Source organism: Aythya ferina (assembly GCF_964211825.1).
Source record: "Aythya ferina genome assembly, chromosome: 2".
NCBI lineage: Eukaryota > Metazoa > Chordata > Aves > Anseriformes > Anatidae > Aythya > Aythya ferina.
In genome coordinates this window covers 26194439-26218007 of record NC_140297.1, presented here as the reverse complement: position 1 = coordinate 26218007, position 23569 = coordinate 26194439, and the positions used below count along the sequence as shown (strand labels likewise).

Genomic DNA, 23569 nt, shown 5'->3' with positions numbered 1-23569 from the left:
ATCTACTTCTTTATAATACTGTTAATTAAGAAGGGAAACATGACCTACTGCATACTTCAGCAACTACACTCCATCCATTTATTCTGAGAATAAGGCTTACCACCCATCTCCCATACACCATCACGTGGGAAATGGGTATAAAACTTTGGTGATCCCAACATTGTTTGTATTTGAGAACTGATGCACTCCTGCATTTGTTCTGAAGCCTAATTCCTTCTCCTACCAAAAGCAATTTTTGATGACACTCTGGATTTCCTGCAGTAGATGTCTCTTCCTTTCTTCCTCCCCCTTCCCTCACATACTACATAGACGTCCCATTTGCACTGCATAAACTAATGGGCAAAACATACAGATCATAGTCACAGATGTGGCCATCACCCCCTGTGTAGTGCTATAATAAGAAAATCATGCCTTTAAGCCTGTTAATTATTTGTACTACCTTCGTTTCTCTATGAATAGAAAACGCTTCCTGCATTTAACATTTTTCCTGTTAAAAATTTATGTCGGGAATGAAGCTTAAGAGTTTTTAACTTCTGAATTGCAAAAAGGACAAGAAGACACATCACAGAAAGTATCTGATACCTAGTTACTCCTGTCCTGTTTCACTGCTGTGCTGAGAAACCTTTGCATGGTCACCTGTATGAAAGTGTCACTGTTAGCATCAACACAGCAACAATACCTACTGAAGGCTGAGGTACCACCACGATCAATATTGATCCACACAGATTTAACAAGGTTTTCTTTATTGTCAGATGCTGAGTTCTGACATTCGCCTGGAGCATGAGGGCCAGCAAACCAAACCTTTGAGATTTTTGCAGGTGGATGTGTTCACTAAGTAAAAGGCTTAATGCATCAGCTGCTCGTGTAGGTCTGCCTTCAGCTACACATCCCTTTATGTGTACATCAGCTATCTAGGACACACCTCTCCTGCCAACACAAAAGCCACCAGACTATGTTTAAGACAAAAACGATGTCATGGGTCTTCAAACCCTGATGTCAACGGCATGCTGTGATGAGTTGTCTAATGTTCCAAAGGCTGGAGGGAATTGTCTCTTTTTTATTTCTGAGGTGAGGATAGATTTCCTTCAAGAAACTAATCAAGATCTTGAATTTTAATTCTAGGTTAAGCAGGAGTTAGTATAATAGCATATTTCTATTGGTTGAGGAGGGAACAGAGAGGATACGGACTTTCTAGCCTTCATGGTCTTGCACAAGCACACGTACATATTCATCCGTAATACCTACAACTTTCACTTATATGAGTTAATTATGCACCTATGATGGGATTCATTCTAACACATATTCAAAAATTTTTATTTTTAGCATCAGTGGAAACTGAAGTGACTGAAAGCATCACTGGGGCTAGATAGGATTTTACTAAGTTTTCTGGAACACTTCTTATGATCCTGACCTATTGCTAGTTTAACAGTGTGTTTCAAAATACTCTCAGCCAAGCATATCCTTATTTTACTTCAGACTATTTTTCTCCCACTTCACTGTTTAGAAGCCTTCTCTCAGGACCTAAAAGAATACTAAACTGAATTAAATGCATTGCATAAACTCTCTATCCTATCTCTCCTTCTCTATCTTCTCCTTCCCCAAATAAAAGAAAACAAAATTTTGGCCTCGGAAAAAACACAGTAATACATGGAGTCTGAGATTTCAAGTAATATTGTTCAAGATAATGTGAAAGGAAGGTGGTATGCTTGAGCTATGTGGAAGTGATTGGTTACACCAACTGCCTTTTATCCTAACTCAACCTACCAGCTAATTTAGGGGTAGCATAGTCGTCTCTGAAAAAGATCTCTCGTTAATCTTTCTAAGTATCTTGACACTCAGGCATACTGGGAATTTTAAGAGCTGGAAGAATTTATGAAAAATAACTGAATAAAGCTGATAGCTTTAGAACCTTTGTATTGGAACATCAGGCACTAATCATGAAGATCAATAAATGCTTCAGACAAAGTAGGTTAATTCTGCATTCTGCAGAATAGCTGTTCACACAGAAACAATAAACAGTGCATGGAAGGAGGAGTCTTACTGGGAATTTTCAGAACATTTCTTAATGTTCTGAATAAAGACAAACATTAAATATTCTAGGAAAAAAATGAAAGGTCTAAATCTTTCCCAACCCTGTAGAAGTTAGAAGGTGACTTTTACCAGTTTTCACAAACATACAAAAAAAAAAAAAGGCTTCAGAACATGCACAAGCAGATCAGTTTTTTTCCCTGATCTCAAACAAAGCAGGCACCTTCAGAAGAGCACTGATTACAGAAGCATCAACCAATTTGATATTTGCTTTTATGGAACAAAAGAAATCTTCTAAGTCCATGCTGAAAAGCTTTGCAGTAACTTTGTTCTTCAAATCAGATTGACTGCCAAACCCTAAAACTCAGCAGCAGGGGTAATTGACGGGTGCATAGTTGACCTCTGTGTGACAATTAAAAAGCAGAAACCAGGAAAATAGAAAACAGAACATTAAAAACCACTGCATAATGAAACACTAGAAAGCGAGTTACCTCATCATCATCTGCATCGTATTGTGCATAATGCTGTTCCAGGAGCTCTCTCTGGCGGCGTTCTTGTTCTAGAGTTTGGCTGATCAGCTGTGCAACCTCACTCACTTGTCCTGGTTTTTCTCGTCCAATTACGAACCTATAAAAAAATAAAAATGAAAAAATGATTATTCCTATTGTTTTACCAAAGTTCTTGATTTTTACCTGTTTTTAGTCTAGGGAGTAGCCTTTTTCTTCACAGATACATGGATGTGATCGCTTTAAACGTGCTCCGTGGACTCTTGTTTGCCAGAAGGGCACCGCATGCCAGACACTGAGCGATCAGACCATCACGGTATTTATGGGATGAAAAAACAAAAGTGAAGGTGACCACTAAAGCATTCACTCCAAATTTCTGTAGAAAAGATTTACTGAAGTTGAACTCCACAGATACAGACCTAGAGCAGGGCAATTTTTTTAAAACAGTATCAGCTCTTCCAGTCCCCTAAGAGAAGCACATTTCTTGGAGGCCTATGGCAGTGCAGAGGAACAGTACCGGTATGAACAAACTTCTGACAGCTCACAGTGAAAGGAACATGTGCTAGGGTAACTTCTTTCTCCATCTTCTCGTACAAGACATTTCTGAGCTTTTCTATTATATTATATATATTATATATTTATATAATAGAAATATTATATATTTTATTATATTATATATATTATATAATATATATATATATTATATATTTCTATTATATATATTTATTATATAAAGCCTTTCTATTTGCTGTCTATAACAGAGAATCTCTTTCCACATTTTTAAACCTGACAGATACAGCCTCCCTAACTTTAAACTGAATTTAAAGCCTTTATTTCATGAACTTCAGTTGCTAGGGAGCATTTTTCTCCACTGTGAGCTATCATTGAACACTGGAAGTGTATTTCTTTGGCGTAACAAAAGACAATGAAAGTTACCTCTTTTTCTGGCTGAGACTTAAAATTCTGCTTCTGAGTTTTGCTTTCCACAACTGAAATTCAGAGTTGGCTTTGATTGTAACCCTTTTTTAAGCACAATGGCATAACCATAGTTAGGCATTTTGCTACCTGTAGCATTAATTATAAAAATACATGCTACAGTACTAACACTGTAAAATACTGAACAAAAGCTCTATTTAAAAACGTCAAGTTCAAGGAGTATTTTCTTAGCAGGCTAGAAAGACAATTAGGCAATTACAGATGAAAGAGTTATTATGCAGAGCTGAAAAGCATAATCAAGTGACATACTGCATATGATAAACTATTTGTTTCCACAACATCTGGCTCAAAATGATATATTTAATTTATTATTGGAACAGGAGGTAGAAGTGTGCATTATATCCCGTGTTAAGAAAATGATTTTGATTAGTACAGCCTCTTGCTGTTAATGTCATTTGGGATTTGGCATCCATGAATAAGCCAAGTTCCTGTGAGTGGATGAACCTGAATCCATTTTGTATGCCAAATGATTTGTCAGACTCTATGAAGTCAGGCACTATAGAAAGGAACACAACATGGAGAATATTTCAACATCACCAAAATACGCAAGTCAATAATTACTTCCAAAAGGTGAGAATGAGTGACTCTCTTTGAAACGACACAAGGTGCTCTGAAAATAATTTGCACGAAGGTGTCTTAGTTTAAAAACATTAATAAAAAGTAGAGAAGAAAACAGAAAAAAAACACTCAAGTAAATAACATCATTTTAATCTTGATCATAGCAGATCACAGTCTGGCACTCACATGCTACAATTACAAAACATGACAGCAATGATAAAGACCTGGGGCTGAAAGAAAAAGAATGTTTCTTCATGGCCTCTGTTCTTCATCTGTTCTGCACACTGACTCATAGTCGGATCCTGTTCCCTCTGAATTTTAATTTTACAGCCAAGTATTACAAAGACTAAAACAGCCACGCTTTCAGTCTCAAATGGGAGGAACAATGAACTTTCAATATTACTACATGCAGTAAAAAAGGATCCAACCCATGCTTGCCATGTATTTCTCTCCTCTATGTAAAAAGAAATTAAAAGAGAATATGGAAAAAAACCTTCTACTTTAAATAAACATCTTAAGCAAGGTTATGCATGAGTGTATTATTTGTACGCAGTAGAGAGCATGTTTGTAAACACACGAGGGAGATCACAGATATGGTAAATTATGGAACTACTAAAAGTAGTAAAAATATCATATTCCTTCCTGCCCTCTGCCTGGTACCTTCACCTCCCTTGGGAAATAAGATACTCAAAATCCTTCACACAATCATTTTTTATACTCAAGCCCTAGGACAGACAATATGTAATGGAACTAAAGTTTGATAACGCCTGATGATTTGGGATTAATTCATGAGGACTTTGGAGTTCTTACACTAGAAAAGGAAATTTTTCTGGTTTCCAGCTGAACTCCATTTGCATATTAGGAATGGTTTTGACCCTGTAGACTTTATTACAGTAATATTTTCATATAGACAAGGAAGTTCACGTAACAAATAAAGCTTTTTTTTTCCTCTCATCCCAAAGTCATACACAGTTTATAATGATTTTCAAGACTTGAATCATATGTCAGAATGAAGTTCCTCAATGACACCTGAAGCTGTTAGATGACATGAATAAAAGCCTCAAAGCAATGACAAAATATACAACAAATGCTTTCCAAAACAGAAATATGCAAGGAATCTTTTATTTTCCTATAATTTATTGCTTTAAAGTGAAATGTTTCCAAAGTGTCTGAAAATAAATATTCAGAAGCATTCAATCTGTGATTGATGTGAGTTCTAGGTACAGGATAGCAAACTTGTGAAATGGAGTATAAGGTTGCAAACATTACAATTTTTACATACAAAATCAAATCTTTTGACATTCCATGACCTTAATAATACTAAACCATATATTACTTAATGAAACTATACTATATATTATAATGATGTTTAACCTACAGCTAAAATAACCCATAAAGTATAAATTTGTAAATGAAAGAGAGTCTTCTCTCTTTCAAATAAATATCCTTCTCCTAGAAGGAGAAGCAGTTATTAAAATGCTAAGCATGAATTAGATCTTTAAGCCCAGAATGGCTTTAAATACAACTATCATAATCTGAAGTGCTTAAGTATGCAAAAGAGACATAAGGTTGTGATTCACTGACCAGAAAATTAGTCACTGAACCATAATATGCACACTTCAGCGAAGTGGCTAATTATGTATTTCCCATCACTCCGCCTCACCAAAATTAAGCACATGCATTTCAGACTTGATTAATTAGTCTCAAGGGCCACAAGTATTATAACAAAGACCTATAAATTCTATCAGCAATAATGTCTTTAAGAAGCTGGTTATGTTTCTGGATATGAGACAAATGAGGGTTTTCAAACCTCAGGAAAGTCAGGAAATGCAAAATAAAACCCAGCAAATCTGCAAAGCTGTACTACAAGCCACAACTACACTAAATCTCAGACCATTACAGATAATTTCTGATGCCCACAAAACTGGAAGAGAGGAGAGAATGACACTGAGAAGCAGGGCGTAAGCTGACCTTGATACTCACAGTTGCACATGGTATAGCTGAATTACCAGCTGTGAAATATTCTCTGTGGTCATGGTGTTAAGATAAACAGGGATAAGGCTGGGAACATAATTAGTATTTGACTCTATTTCAGAAATAAGAATATCTAAAACATACAAAATCTGGAGAAATTGAAAATTAAAATGTAGTATTGGTGGTTAAGAAAAACATTCTACTGAAAGTGGCAGCAACACCAACATCTCCTGCAATCCAGTCAGGATTTAATGATTTTAAAGCAGACCCAGTATATGGCTTTCTGCATATTTGCAGGTTTTATTAAATAAGGATCTGCAGACCTGTGCTTCTTGAAATAACAAGTGTATATATATTATATATATATATAAAATATATATATATATATAAAACTAGCCATGGGAAACAGAAACATCATTGTAAGAATTAATATAATTAAATAACATTTCCATTCTTCTAAGTACTTTCATACTAGCAAATGTGTAGAGCCAGCAGCTCTGTGACACAAACCTGAAGCTCTATAGCATGGATTTTTAGTGACTTATTCTCAATGAATGATTTCTCCTAAAAATACTTCAAGCATTATGTGCTCAGTAAAAAATAATTTAGCTTTGATTACTTAAATACAACAAAAAATAATTAATTAAGAATAAAACAAATTCACTTCAAGAAATAAAGAACATGTTTTTACTGCAACAGGATTCACAGTGACATTTTATCTTCTAACCCTTCCTAAAATATAGTTTAGTCAATAAAAAAAAAAAACTTAGTAAATTTCATTGAATTTTTTTTACAGATTTTTTCTGAAGACTGGTTTAAAAAATGGCTTCCCTCTGAGCTTTAAAGCACAAAGCTGCTTCTGCTACCATTTATCTAATTTATTTCAAGATGTCTTTAATTACCTACCCTGGCTGCTTCCATTACAATAATAACCATATAATTAATCCAAAGAGCTAGAAGTGGTATGAACCCTGTAAGAAGGCAGTTTTATTTAGTTTCAGCAGTGCAAGCTGGAACTCGTCACTTCTTCACAAGATGGCAGCCTGCGACATGGAGGTCACAGACCGGGCATCAGGAATTCACCAACTGTGAGGTGCAATTACAGTTGTTCAAATTAAATGCTCTGAAACTTCAGAATCATTCAGGCTCTTGGAGGCACTGAATAGTTTGGGATGTATGGGAGCTCTGGGCCACCCCAGCCTTCCCCAGCTCAAAGCAGGGCCATCTCAGCCAGTCGGTCTGGAGCGGTTTTGAAGCCAGGGATGGAAAAATTCTGCTGCCTCGTTGGGGAACCGGTCCCAGCGTTTGAGTTACCTCATAGCGCATTTTATTTTTGGATAATATGGAGTCAGAATTTCCCTTGCTGCAACTTCTGTTCACTGCACAGAGTACATACAAAGCCTCTGGGTTCACCCTTTCTACCTCCACAAGGCAGCTGAGGCAGCAGGAAGATCCCTAAAATCCCATCCCGCTTTTCTTTGGGCTGCGGAAGTTCTTTCCACCTCTTCAGGGTGTTTTCTGCACAGCTGCTCAGCAGCTTGCCAGCCCCAGCTCACAGTGATGTGCAGGCCTGTTCTGCTCCAGGTGCAGGGTTCTCATTTGATAGGGTTTCTGCCAGCTCGCTGCTTCAGCCTGCACAAGTCCCTCTGTACAGCAGCTCTGCCCATTAGCCTACTGATCACTCTCCCCAGTTTCTTATCACCTGCAAGCTCCTAAGAGGCTTTCTGTCTTACGTCTGCCAGTCCACGCAGCCTGCCCTTGCATCAGAGACAGGCACACGTGCAGCAACCTGTAAAGCTGTTAGCTGGAACAAAGGGGAACTGAGGGAGAATGGCAGAAGGAAGTAAACGAGGTTTGCCTGGAGATTAGCGATGGCAGCGCCTCGAAATGAGCACAAGCAAGAGAACAACTCTGCCTGGAGATCAGCACCCAAAGTAACATGAGGAAGTAACCATCATCTGGAGGTGAAAGGGGCAATGACTGAATGAAGTCACCCAAGGTCATGTAAGAAACATCTGATGCAGCAACCCCTGCAATGCCCAGCTCAGGATGTTGACATGAAAAGCCAGCACAAAAGAGAGAACTTTGCTGAAGATCCTCCACAGAGCCTGGAGAAACAGCTGCCAGCACACTGAACTGCTGTGCAGAAACTCTGTAGAGCCTCCGTCCCTGACCCCACAGCCAGGATGAAGTAGGCTATGTGCTGTACCTTAAATGTGACGATGCATAGCAGCACCCTAAGTTATCAGTCATTTCAGCCAGTTGCCAGTTCCTTTTGCCCAGTCAGCACTCAGGACAGGTGTATGGGAACATGACTTGGTGTGGCCATGGCAGGAGCTGTAGGTAATGTGTAACAGTGATGAACCAAGAATGAGATGTGCGTGCAGTATGTGCTGCCAATTGCTGTTGTTGTTGAAACATTATTTTACTAACTTTGCTTATTTTTGAATTAATTTTAATTATTAAGTATTTCAATCGAACAAGGGATTATCGATTTCACTTGCATAACCATACTCACAACGACTGATCAGCTGCCACAGCACACGGTGACAAATCTGGTATATGGTGCATGGGCAGCAGGTGCTAAAGGTACAGAGAACCACATATGAACCCTTGCAGGAAACGTGGAAATGGCCCTGCAAGAATGTCCACGTCATTAATAAAGATATTAAATAGTACTGACCCCAGTATTCATCCCTGAAGGAATGCTACAAGTAACTGTCTGCCAGGCTTTATAATAGTGTCCATAAATAGACCTCTAACACTCTGGACCAGAAGTCCAGTTGACTTTCCACTCATCTTACAGACACTCTCCAGTCCCAATTTCATCAGATAGAAGGATATTTAAGGGGATCATGCCAAAAGCCTTGCTAAAGCCAACTTAAAATCTACTGCTCTCCCCTCATCCAGAGTCAGTCAGTGGAAAAACTGAGGCAATCACTGATTTATCTCCAACTTTTCTGCATCCATGGTTTCCTACTTCTGTTGCTTGAAACCCATCTTGTTGCCCTTCACATTCTCCACTAGTTTCAACTCTGGCTGAACTTCCACGTTCCTAATTCCGTTCCTACATGCTCAGCAACACTGCTATGCTCTTCTCAGGTAGCTTACCCCTGCTTCCACTTTCTGTGAACTTTGTTTTGAACCTTATCTGAGACAGCAGTTCCCTGTTCATCCATACTCTTCTGTCACACTTGCTCAAAACTACTGCACTACTTTTATGGTCCAAGGAGGGTGTCTCTTGGGCTCTGTTACCTTCCAGGTCAGTGTCCTACAGCATCCTGCCAAACAGATCCCTGAAGAAGACAAAATTGCTCACCTGAAGTCCAGAGTTGTAATTCTAATATTTATCTTCATTCCTTTCCACTTTTTATACTCCACTATTTCATAGTTAATGCTGCTAAAGCTGCCATCAACCTTCACTGAAGAACTCAACAGTCCTTCCCTATTTGTCAGTAAGATTTAGCACACTGCTCACCTCAGCTGTCCCACTGAACACTTGTGTCAAAAAGTTGTTTATGATACACTCCACAGGTACCCTGGATTAATTGCACCCAACCATGCTGCCCTCATGGTAGATGTTGGAATAGTGTAAATCTCCTGTAAGTCTCTAACCATAACCTCTGAAATCACACGTCCACAGAGCCTTGTGACATATTCAGGATCTTCTTCAGCGGTATTAGTGGTGCTGGTGGAAGAGCAGCAAAATAACAGCTTAAGGGCCAGAAAAGGCTCAGCAGTCTCTCCACAGCATCTTGGATACGAGTCCCTGACAAACTATGCTACTATCAACACTAAATGGTTATTAGAGTTAGACAATTATAAAGTCATGTAAAAAAAAAAACAAACAACAAAACAGCAATATTAATGCACTTAGATTAATTATTTCCCCTAGAAATCAATTCTAGGCCAGGACCTCACTGACACATTAGCTTTATTCAGAACCACTTCAAAATTAGCCAATGGATTCAATATTTTGGCACCTCTCCAGGTTCTGGTCCTTACACTGCTCTGTGCTTCTGAGAGCCCTGCCAGGGAGCACTCTCTTCCATCTCCTCCAGCCAGCCTGACAGTTTCCCAACACAACAATCATATAACAGTTTTTCTTGTATACACAATAATCATTTAATCAGCATTCTCTATAGCACCACACAAGCCTTACAGGAACGGCCTCAAAGAAACAGACTTGTAAGTCTATGCTTTACCGTTCCTGAATGTAAGTGAAGCACGTATGCCAACTCTGTTCAAAAGGTGCAAGTCCCATCTGGAATGTTTCTACAACTGGACTGCATTTTGGGGTGAGATCTGCCTTTACTCATCCTTACCCTTGCTGGTATCTGTGGGAAGCCAATCCAGGAAGGAACTGCGTATGGGTCAGAAGTAAGCTGCTGAGTTAGGACCACATCCACAGTCCACGTAATTCCATGACCCAGATTCTAGCCAAGCTGAACCACACTCATAGCACAATCCAGGTGCAGCCAAATGCTCTTATAACACCATCTTTGTGGTTTGCTGAGTTACCCTGCAAGGATGAATGTTGGGTATTTCTGCCCAGCTGTCACAATGTTATATCAGATTTATCAAGGTGCACCAAAACTTGCTGGCAACTTCCACAGCAAAACATATTTCACTTAGAAGGATGGAAGAAATTAGCTTAACAAACATTTATGGTGGCATTTTGGTTGCAGTGGTATGTTACTATGTTTAGATTCAACTGACTTGAGGATAAAGCGATTCAAAACCTGTCAAGTTGTTCCTTTTTGCAGGAAAGGAAAAGAAATCATAGAATCATAGAATCATAGAATATCCTGAGTTGGAAGGGACCCTTAAGGATCATCAAGTCCAACTCTTGACACCGCACAGGTCTACCCAAAAGTTCAGACCATGTGCCTAAGTTCACAGTCCAATCTCTTCTTAAATTCAGACAGGCTCGGTGCAGTGACCACTTCCCTGGGGAGCCTGTTCCAGTGTGCAACCACCCTCTCTGTGAAGAACCCCCTCCTGACGTCCAGCCTAAATTTCCCCTGCCTCAGCTTAACCCCGTTCCCGCGGGTCCTGTCACTAGTGTTAATGGAGAAAAGGTCTCCTGCCTCCTGACAACCCCTTACGAGGAAGTTGTAGACTGCGATGAGGTCTCCCCTCAGCCTCCTCTTCTCCAGGCTGAACAGGCCCAGTGACCTCAGCCGTTCCTCGTACGTCTTCCCCTCCAGGCCTTTCACCATCTTCGTAGCCCTCCTCTGGACACTTTCCAACAGTTTCATGTCCTTTTTATACTGTGGTGCCCAGAACTGCACACAGTACTCGAGGTGAGGCCGCACCAGCGCAGAGTAGAGCGGGACAATCACCTCCCTTGACCTACTAGCGATGCCGTTCTTGATGCACCCCAGGATACGATTGGCCCTCCTGGCTGCCAGGGCACACTGCTGGCTCATATTCAACTTGCTGTCTACCACGACCCCCCGATCCCTCTCTTCTAGGCTGCTCTCCAGCGTCTCATCGCCCAGTCTGTACATGCAGCCAGGGTTTCCCCGTCCCAGGTGCAGGACCAGGCAAAGGAGTGGGTTAATTAAGGAGTGGGTTTTTTAAGAAAACCCACTCCTTATGAAATCCAGCCTGATTAAATCTTATTATTTCATGTTACGTGCATTTTAAAAACAGTGCTCTAGATACCTAGCAAAATAGTTTATATCTCAGCTAAAATGTTTGCATGAAGATGTATTTATATATTTCATGCTTAAACAGAGAATATCCTGTCCAAATGTGCAAATATTCCAGTAAGTAACTTACCATAAAATTCAAACTAGCTAGATCTCGGGACAGAGGGGCTATGCTTATGCCAGTAAATTTAACAGTGCCAGGAAGGGCTCCCAAGCATTAGTTATTGGTCATCTACGCTGTTAAATGACTGGAACAATCTTTGGAACTATTTGGCCCGAGTTAACTAGTACTCTACAAAACAGTATTCAGACACAGTCCAGGAGGTAGCCCAGGCTAGGAGCTAGCTTGGATGTTTCCAACAGACAGTTTGGACGTGGCCACTCCGCTCTGCAAGGTAAAAACGCTGAACAGTGTGAACACAGAGCACTCTGGTGCCAGCTGGCTTCGGTGCCCACGGGCAGTCTGAGGCACGCTGCACCTACTCGAACAGGCTCAGCCAAGAAATACAAACAGTACTGCTGCACATCCAGCAAAGCACTGATGAGTGCAGTCTTACCTCCCCAGTGCTAAGGGTTCACAGTGCTCATAAATAATTTTTCACGTTACGTTCAGCATGCTATGCCTAGTAGTCTTGTAGCATGGTTACCAGTCCTGATAGGTTTTATATGATGTAATTCTTTGTAATACTATACCAAAATCAACAGGAGAAATTCACATTGTTTTGGTACGAGGCACCACAAATTAAGTTTCTACTGGGTGCCTAATTCAGGTTTATCAAAGACTTAACAATCTGCTCAAGAATCAGAACATCCACCAAGCACAAATGGCTTCTTAAGCAGCTCTTTATAAAGTCCCAGCACGACAAGCAGCACCGCAGAGTAAAGGACTTTTCTTTCCTTCTTTCTCTCTCCTTGGCTCCAGTACTTGGATTCAAGGAAACAGATAATGGCAAGAAAAGGAAGAACAAAAACATCACCTCCAGCCAGAAAGAAAAAAAAAAAAAAAAAAAAGACGATTTAATCCAGCTCTCTGATTCAGACACAGAGGTAGCATCTTTTGCTTTTGGCTGCTGTGTCATTACCCGGGACTGGAAAGAAACAGAAATCTCTCCTGTGTCTTCCGCAGCATGGATCTGCATGGAGTATGAAGAATGCCAGCAAACGTTTAAAGGACACAGTTGTTTCACAGGACAAGAGCAAAGGCAGAGAAATTAAGAAAGAACAAGAGAAAATCTGCCCAGGCAGGCACACTGAAGAAGGAAAAGATGATTATCTAGGGAAAGGATTCACAGAAATAAAGCAATGCTCTTCATGCTTACCGTGAGCAAATATCGTTCCCCACAGGGGTAGACGGCTGTTGGCTAGATCCTGCTGTTGACTTCATCTGTCCTCTATACTGTCTGATTACTTGCAAAGACACAACTATTTAAATTACCTTTCCAGATGTTATGATGTTAAACAAAAGTAACAACAGGCATGCAAATTACTGTTTTCTGAGACAGTATATTCTCCAGAAAGAAATCAGTTCAATGTTGGGGGAGAAATAGGCTGAAGAAAGAATAAATGATTTATCAAGTTTGTATTAATTAAGAAGTGAATATTTTAACTTTCTGCCCTTCAACTGCTCCCTGTGTAAGAGCTATCTAAAAAAGTAAAAACTTCATTCTTGCATTTCAGATTCCATTTGCACTACAGTAAGAGATAAAGAAATTAGGCTATGAACTGGGAATATGGGTTGAGACAAAGTCCTACTTTGAATTAAAACTGTCCAGAGAGGAACAGGCACAAAATGGTAATAAATGATTCTTTATGAGAACAGAGAATAATTAATAGTAGAGAGCCTCAGGGTTTGACTGCTATTGTTGGAACCTCTTCTTCAATGGTCTAGATTAATTTAACAGCAACACAGCAAAATTTGCTAACTAATTATTTAGCTTCTTAGCATCGGAAGATTTTGAGACATTTCAGAGGAGTTTAATTAAACAAGAGTTGTTAAATTCACTGCTGGGTCAGAATTAATACAATTAACTTCAAGGTGGTGCCTATCAAGAGAACTGTTACAGGTTTTACCCAGGTTCTGTGGGGCTCCCTGAGAACTCAGGAGCTGACTAGGAAAGCACCATGAGAGCAACCGCTCAGTGCCTAGCAACAGTTTGGGAAGCTGAGAAAATGTTTAGTGGCATTCAGAAGACAGGATATGGAAAGGAGGACACGGAATTTAAAATTTGCCTCTCTAATAAGACTCTGAATTTGCTTAAATCTCTTAACAGAAACCTTCAGAGGAAAGCAGTAATGATAAAAACATACAAGCAGCATATGAAGGACTGGGATTTTCAGACGAATCACTCTCATACAATCCCCTTTCTTCTTATCAACCCAGTAAGACTTTCTGGCACCCTGACCTCCTTTCCTGGGACCCTGTGCTTCCCACATCTGCATAGGCATAAATCTTTGTCTTCGGTGAGGCTGCGAAGTGAAGTCACATCCCCCCAGTAATTGTTCCTTCATTTTCCAGACCCTACTGAAAACACCCACTTTTGTACTAGGAAGGACTGAGACTAGGCACATATAATAAAAAGCTGAAATTTTCTTTGTAAAAGAACTAACTTTTCTCTCTTGTAGGTGTGTTGAAGAAAAAACAAAAATCCCTGGAGGCATACAACTTTCCATGTGAACTTTCTCTGATAAGGACGTTATGGTCCCTGGCATCCTTGCATTATGATGAAGAATGATCAGAGGGATGAGTGAGGTCACCCAGGCTCAAGATCACCCAAGCAACTTCAAAGAACTTTAGGTCTGCTACTCAGCACCACAGTCCATGAGGAAACAGCAAGCTAGGAAACAAAAGAATCCAGAGAAGCTCCACAACAGGATGGGATTCCCACTGTCAAGTTGCCTCCTTACCCTGTATTTCATGAAAGGAGGCACTGCTTGCAAGCTTCATGTTGATGGATTAGGTCCTAAATGGGTCAGAAGACGCACTGACCAATTAGTCACACTAGTCTGGTGCTGCCCTCTGACTGTTCCATGAACCCTATTAGAGAAGGACGACGCTCAATGAAACAGAAAAACAACACAAATTTCAAAAGAAAATTCCTCCTTTACACAATCAAAGATAAGATGTTAGTAAACTAAACAGTTAAGCAAAATTACAAAGAAGACTTGATATTTACGTGAATTAAAATAGCATTCATAGTTGCATTTGCCAGATTAGAGTCACGGGGGTACTAATTCTTAGCCCTAAAGACAGAAGCTGATTGCCAGCTGGGATTATGGAAGAATTCCCTCTCCTTCCTTCATCTCATAGGTTACCAGACTCCATCTGGTGGGTGCTGATTATCTCTCTATAAAACACTGTAAGAAAGAGTTGATGAATTTGTTATTGGAGAAGCCAAATTGGTTTGGCCAATGATCTTCTATTACGGTATGATAACTCTTCCAAATAGTTCAGTGCTTGAAACAGTGGACGAGGTAATAATAGATGCTTATATTTGCTCCTTTTCTCCCTCCCCCTCAACTAGAACATTTCAAAAGGTAAAAGTCATGTTTTCATTTTCACAGATTCCTTACTATGTCAGCTACAGACAGTTTGGATATATTTTTCTGGCAGAAACATTGCAAAATCTATTCTAGGTCAATGACTTCCACTGTCAGGATAATTCAAAATGTTCAGAAAGCTCAAAGGAGAAAAATATATCACTCACTATTGGCATTACGCAAGCTTCCTGAAGAGGTATTGACTGCATTTATTGTAAAGAATTAAGAAGTGGCTTTAGTGTCATTCCGTTCATGAATGTCCTTTCCTTGCAGCTGATCCCATATAATAAACTTTGCTACAAAAACTAGCATGAGTTTTGACTAGATTCAGGAGAACAGAACTGTGTATATGTAATGCTGTGCTTTACAAGCAGAAGGTGATGCCAGCGAAATGCACACCGATCTGTGTGTGTGCAGGACACCAGGCAGAAGAAAGGCACACACATGTATGCGATAATCACTAAGATAACTATGCTTACTAAAGCAATTCCATAAAACTCACTGAACTGACACTGTTGAATAGCACACGTGAGTTAAGTATGTGTGCAAATTCTCTGGTGAGGGACAGACTCATGAAGATGCCTTGTCTTGAACTGAGCTGTGTATGAGTGTGAGTACGTTGCCTAGCCACTTGTACTTCAGAGGAGACACCACCATCAGGAAAGGCAGCAGGTATTTGTACAGCAGGTCATCTGGAGATGCAAACAACCTCTTCCAGTACTCCTGCTTCCCCCAGTGACATGGATTATTAACGGCAGCTGCCAAGGGAAGACTGCACTCAGAGGTCACTAGAACTGCTCTTCACACTTCCAGCAGGCACCAACTAATGGCTGGGGGTGTGTGAGTGAGGGAACCTGCCCAAAAGATCCCCTTATATTGCTCCCAAGGCTCCAGTTCAAAGAGAGTGGACATCAACAATTTTTCCATCTCAGCTCTACGAGTGTACCTGGGAAAGAGCATCTGACAAAAAACAACCATTCTCTCCACAAAACATGCAGAAGGCAGAGCCCTGGTATCATACAGGAAAGGAAAACAGTCAGCAAGATATAAATGCATTATTTCCTTTCATATCTAAATTCATCAATATTAGCTGTAGCTTACTTAACAAGCAAATGTTTAAACCTACAATAAGAACAAAACCATCAAACCATCCTGAAATCTCCATCTCCAAAAATAAAAGCTTTCTGGAACCATTTCTAATTTTGAACAGCTAAAAATCAACATAGCCCATTAGTGTCAGCAGAGCATCTGACAGCACGGCCATCAGGATCTGACCAGAACCTGGGCAGGACACTGATGCCACACAATGCTTAGCAACATCATTAAATCTTGTTCCCAGTTTATAGGAAACCGGGAAAAAAATCATGCATTTCTCAGCCAGTCTGTGTAAAACAGAAGAGTGATCTTTCTGTTTTTTTCTCCCATTAAGTTTTAAATGAAGCAAAAATAGAGGCAGTTGCACCACACTCTAGCCATTTCTTTCCTCTAATTATGTATACATTAGTAAGAGGCTGCTAACCAGACAGTATGCGAGTATGCACACAGATCCTTACACATCTATTTTAGTTAACAATATTTAAGTATAATTTTTACTTTAATACTAAAGTGATTTTTTTTTAAATCTGGTTGTGATACTAATGCACATGGTCATTTTTCCTGTGAAAATACAGTATCTTAAGCTTACTCATGAGGAAAATACAGAAGCTCACGCATCTCTCCTTGATAAACGAGACCTGTCAGAAACCAGCTATCCTTGCACACAGGATGCCTACCTAGTATTCTTGACAATGTGAGATCTACAGCAATGGAGAAACACTTTCTGCAGTGTATTATTTTATGACAAAGGGGGTCTAGATTACAACCAGTCTGACTGTAATTCATACACCATGAGAAGATTCTGGGAGCATTCTGTGTGAAAATCACTTCACTTTTCTTCCTTCCTCCAAACCCGTTATTTTTCCATAGAAGCAAGTATTCTATTCTGTAACTTATTCAATAATAATTTCACAGACCAAGCTGATTATGTGAGTACTTACCTTTTTCTTTTTGTTCTTTTTTTTTTTGAGTTAAAACATCAAACAGAAAATACATATAACATTTGCTTTGTGTACTGAAACACAGAAGACATTATTCTCTGTCATAAGGATGTTATGTTTAGACGTCCCAGCTCTGCAGAAACCTAATAAAGTTGATATTCATTTTTATAGCCAACTTGGTAGGAATACTCACAGCATGTGTGTCTTCACAGATATGACCCATGTAGCTACAACTGCAAATGTTACACAAAAATATATTCACCTGTAATTATGCTATGATTTTTAAGATTTTTTTTCCTAAATAATCTCTTTTAATAAAAACCTTGACCAACCACCCCCACAACACTTTGCAGAATACATATTCCAGTATTATTCCTTAATGTTGTGCTGGAACAGGCATGGGATTTCTGTAGAAACCTGTATATAACATCACTGGCTGGGGGGAACTGCACATCTTACATCCAGTAGTTTAGTCATGGTTCAAAAGAAGTCAGCCCCAAAATCATCAATTAAATGTTTCAGCTGTATTCAACAGAGAGGATTTGGAGAGCAAGCTGAAAGGTGCCTACAGAATGGTTGCTGCTTTGCAATATGCCAAAGATATTCCTGGAATTATTTTGTAGAGTTAAATGTTTGCTGAAATTAACAAGCTATTAAGCAGAAAAGCTATGTGACAGAATATGTTTTTAAATGGCAAAACAGTTCATTTCTCAGGAAACACTGTTCTTATTCATTTACAAACATTTTACAGTCTTGTATTTTCATTCAGTTTCTAGGCTACTAATTATTTTACAGATGTTTGCAGTGATGCCTTTCAGTTAACTACAGCCTAGGATCAGACAGTCAGAATCCCAGAGATGGTGTAGGGACACGGGGAACTCAGTGAAAGAATACTGGGCTGTTAATCAAGCCAGTACTCTCAACACTACAGTGCCCAGTGCCCTCCTCCCTCAGAGGCTGCACTGGAGAGCCCTGGTGGGCTCACTACCTTACTCCTCCAGCCCTGGGGCTGTAGTGTGGCCAGCAGAGAAGGGACAAAAACCTCTGCTTCTACCAAAATAGACTGACTCTCCTATTAGAGAACCCACGTAATCTTAAGTACTTAACCACCACTTCTTACTTCTAAAATACTCACCTGACCTTTCCTTTGGTGTTTCTAAGAACAGTCGCAGCAAAATTTTGTGTAACACCAACCAAACTAATGCCGTCAACTTCCACAATTTGGTCATTCACTTGGATCCTTTCAGAAGAAAAACAAATATATAAATAAGTTATGGTGAATTCTGGTGAATTCTTGGCAAAACTCAGCATACAGATTTTTTTAAAAAAATTGATTTTAAATGAAGACTTTAAACGCAAAGTCATTCATAAAGTGACTGAGGTAAATATCACACACGCAAATCAAAAGACTTTCTTCCCTGAATTGAGACTGTGCCTTCCAACATAATATTGGCAAGTGCTAGGAAACATCATCAAGGGAGCAATGAAGAATGTATCTGTCTGCCCTTGCACATATCATAAATCCAGGTTCAAAGTTACCACTACAATTAACTGCATCAATCATCCAGTCATTTTCCCTGTATATAAATACAGCAATACAAATTCTTGCATTTGTCATATGACTTAAATTAAATGAGATACTTGAACAATTCTTATATCATTCTTTCCAAAGCCAATTTTGAAAAACAGCATAAGACATAGCTCTGGTATTTCACGCTAATGGAAAAAAATGTGGTATTTAACTAAAACAACCTGCTCATCTGTAGAGAAAAGAGCTTGTGCATCAGACTTAATTGTGACCTACTCTCTTAAAATATTTCATCTAACTTGCTTCAAAAAGATGAATTCCCAGTGTAAAAGAGATCATGGAGCACACAACAATAAGATCTAGGGCTGTTTTAACAAGGACTATCTGTTTGAAACCAAATGCCAATTTCCAGTTGATACACTGTTCAATGCAGGAAAAGTTAGGAGGAATATGAAAAGCGCTGCTTTATCTGAAACAGGCATAGCTCTAAAGTCCCTAGGGCTGGCATAAGAATCATCTGGATTACAAATATTTGGAAGGAGGACTACTATTTTAAACTGTCCTCTAGAGATACACAAACTCCTACAGCTTCAAAAATGAAAAAAAAAAAAAAGAAAAAAGAAAAAACAAAAAAGCATTCAGAATTAGTCAAAATGAGCAATTTTCAAGTACTTACATAGATGTTACTGATCCAAACAATACGGTTTATAAAGCAACCAAGAAACAGCTTTGAAAATTTTGCATTTTAATTATATGAAACTAACTAAATAAAGCGATTTAATTTCTTAGGATATCTTAGTGATAAGATTTCTTTTCAAAGACGAATTTTCACAGTAGAGGCCTTGAAAGAAGCTGAAGCATTTTGACTTGGGGAACACATTTCACTGTAAAGTCTGAGCCGATGCTTTGCAGTTGTACATGTGTTCAAGCAGTGTCTTCAATTCTTGGGACTCTGCTGATGAGTAAGAATTTCAGGATTTATTCTTTGGCAGCCTCACAACACAGAATGTCACTGTGTTCTGGAAGGGTTCTCCATTCTGTACATAAGGAACTCCTATCTTGAAAATCACATCAGGCATTTAAATCTCAATTTTTATTTTTATTTTTTTGTGAAGCATTTAATAAATACACTTATCACATTGGTATCTATTCTATTTGGATACTGAAAAATTAATATTTTTACTGTAATTTAGCAAACACGAGGAGCAGTCAGATGGCAGCAGGTGTTCCAGGAAAGGAAGTTTAAGAAGCTGGTGCCCACTGAGGGGGAAGCTGTCACTTTCTTGGCAGAAAACTATATGGTGGAAGAAGAGATTCCTTTGTAATGGCAGCTTAGCTCCAAAACTTTACAAACTTCACTATGCAATGCTACTACTGTTCACACAGATACACAGCACACTATTTCAGGTGAAGAAATGTCATCGTAGAGAACTGTTGTCTGCAGCTTTGTCCACAGACTGCAACTGACTGATTCCATTTGTCTTTCAGATTTTGTTTCTCCTTTCTTGCCTGTACGGCTCCTAAATTCATTTCCAGCTCTTATTTTTATGACCATTGTCTTCTGAACCTCTCCTTTGGTGCATACACATATTTTAATTATACATAAGCATGCATATATATCACACAACATGCAATTAACATAATTAGCATTCAAATTATATAATTATGTTTAATTCAAAAAGAAGTTCCCTGTCGCTTGCCGTGTACTTTGCTGCATTGCCCAGACCAAAACACTCTCACAGCCACGTTCTCCTGGTGGTCTCCCTCTGCTGTGGGCGGCCCCTCTCCAGCCCCCTCCCAGTGCAGCTCCGGACTTTCCCTGTATCCAAAATGCAGCCCTAACCCCCACCGCAGGCAGAGCACCAAATAAGCCACCCCACCCACCCTCTAACCAAAATTGTGAGGAGCCTTCCCTTTTTTTGTTGGAAAGCCCCTTTACAGCCCCCTCCACCTGGGGCTCTAGGCTTCCTCTGTCTCTCAAATCTAATTTCGAACATGAAAGAAGAATTGGACTCAGCTTGGCAAAGCCTCAATTGTAAAGGCTTAACTGATTTTATCACTAATGACATTGGTAATTTTTCTGATAATTATTTTCTAATGGCCATGACTTAAACCTCTGCCTATGTAAAGCAGCACTTCAATAAACTAGCAACTACAGAAGTAAACCAACTAAAGTCAAATAAATACTTGCCTAATTCTGTATGATGAACTTGCCTTGCTCTGTATGATGAACTGAAAAATTTAACCTGTGCAGAGGTGAAGGCCAGAGTATTTTTCAAGTTAGTAACTATCTAATGTTTCAAAACAGTTGTTCTTGATGTTCTCAAAATACTCTGAAATGACTCATCATCATATTCACTTGAAAGAAAAAGCTATTAAATTAGTCAAGAAAAAATTTTTCTTATTTGCTCTAAGGACTGATGTTCTATTTTACACACTAATAATCACTCTTATTACTTATTAACGTGCTTCCATTTGGATTTATCTCAAAGCGCCCTCCTTGGTTAAAGACTGCCACAAAATGCCTTTTAATATGCCAACTACACACTTACTACATGTTTGTTTTTATCAACTTGGATCAAGCCTGTGCTTCCCAAATATTGAGAAACCTTTTTGTACAGATTCCAGGTCTCCAAGTACTTTCTATCATGAGTTGATGGGTCTTGCAATACACGATCGAAATTATCCTACAGATATTAGAATTGTAGAATATGTTAGGTTGGAAAAGACCTCTCAGATCATCTAGTCCAACCTCTAACCTAGCACTGCCAAGTCCACCACTAAACCACATCCCTAAGGACCACAACCACACATCTTTTTAATACCCCCAGGGATGGTGACTCTACCACTTCCCTGGGCAGCCTGTTCCAACGCCTCACAACCCTTTCAGTGAAGAAATTCTTTCTAATATCCAACCTAAACCTCCCAAGGTGCAACTTAAGGCCATTTACTGTAATTTATTTATTGCAATTTATTTTAATAATAATAATTTATGTATTGCCATTTATTGCAATTTATCATAATACTTAAAATGATAGCTTCAGAGAGGCTGCTTGAAGATTGCTCTTCAATTATTCAGAGTATCTGATCCAACCACTGAAATACAGTTTCATTTCCTGTTTGGAGACTTTGATTTGCTATCAGTGTTAATGATTAACTGGGCTTTTCACAAAGATGAAGTTAACAGGACCCTTTACAGTTGATGCACTTTATTACAGCACCGGCTGCTCCTGACTGAGAGGATTACATATCCCCTTCTCAAGTGAATGATCAGTCAGGCTCTCAAAGAAAATGAGAGGGCTATTTCTCAGCTGACTGAACATTCAGCCAGTTGAAAACCAACACAAATATTAGAATAGCCAAAGAAACATATATATATATTTTTTTTTTCTCAGCTGACAAGCTCCTTTCAGAAGCCGTCTAGGGAAATGAAAGAAGAGCCTTGTAATTGAACATTAACTTCTGCAGCCCACTCAAACATGTGAATTATGAGAGGAGCAGAAAATACAGATCATCACAGACCAGGTGTGAGCTACTCTGATTTTCAACCATAGATTTTCACACAGAATGCCAGTAGTGAGCTTAATGCCTTTTGGCTGAGCTGGAGCATACCTTTCAGAAAAACTTTAACTTAAATTTAAAGTAATGAATGAATCTATGACATCTTAAGATGTCAGCTTCTCTACTTCCCTTCCTGATGTTTTAAACCTGTGATAAATCAGTCCTTGGCATTCAAGCTGGGGTCTTATTGCCAAAATCTGTTAAGATACCTGCAAGCCCAATCTGGAAAAAGCTATGCTTTAATAGTTTTAGAGCAATGTTATTAAACTCTGCAGACCCCTGACAGGTAGAGTCTTCTGATTTAATTTGTGTAGGGCTTCCACAGCAGAACAACCTTCTGGCTGGCATTTTAAGTACACAGAATGGGTAATGCACACCACTTCCATACTTTGCACAGGATGAAAAGTTGTATCAGTAAGGAAAGTATTATTGCAATATAGTTTTTAGAAGACAGCATAGACTTTAATTTAGAGTTTATTCTCACTCTCTTTACCTGTTATTGTGGTTAGTATTACTTGTAACTACCATTACTAAACATTATATTAGTCCATTTTTACATAAGTAGAGAATGCATAATTGCTAATATATCAGTTAAGTAATATTTTAATTGTACGCAAATTTTCAAAGGAATAAAGCAATGAATTACATGGATTGGAAGATGTTTAAGAATACCTTTTATCATTAAATGATTACACAGTAAAGTGCTTTTCTAACTTATAATGAGAAATTATGGCCTGATTGTGGCAGGTACTGTTTAATACAGAGACAACTCTACCCCATATGGTAAGACATACTGTACGTTCAAAAGAAATTCTTTGAACTGCATGTACCAAGTAAACAATTCTACAAGCAGACAGGTTTTCCACGAGCACTGTAGAAGACTACAAAACCCAATCCATTCCTTTAATGGGCAAGATTTATGGTGCAGCTTCCTACTGCAATCAAGTAACGCAGTTTCAGTGCTGCAGGGGTGAAAACTGAACTTTGGAGAAGTATGCATATTTAGAAATACAAAGTAGCAATCTGTATTAGTAAGCTTAAAAGGGAGGTGCACTTAATAAAAGTTAATAGCTCAGAAACACCAAACTATTTTCCTAATCATATGTTGAGCAGAACTCTTTTTCATAAGTACTGATTATTTAAAGCTGGTTTGAAGCCAAAAGAACGTGGGACCTCAAAACCTTTGAA

At 39.0% G+C, this 23569-nt stretch overlaps 1 protein-coding gene across 7 annotated transcripts in view; it reads right to left on the bottom strand.

Annotated features, from left to right (window-relative positions):
- The window catches only part of PPP1R9A (protein phosphatase 1 regulatory subunit 9A), a 149211-nt gene that overhangs the window by 43152 nt on the left and 82490 nt on the right, over positions 1–23569 (bottom strand). For all 7 annotated transcript variants that reach the window (XM_084507788.1, XM_084507787.1, XM_084507791.1 and 4 more), the window contains exons 5-6: positions 18428–18532; positions 2520–2655 (exon numbers count right to left, since the gene is read on the bottom strand). In XM_084507788.1, coding sequence (XP_084363914.1) covers positions 2520–2655; positions 18428–18532 — 241 coding nt within the window. The remainder of the gene's footprint in view (positions 1–2519; positions 2656–18427; positions 18533–23569) is intronic.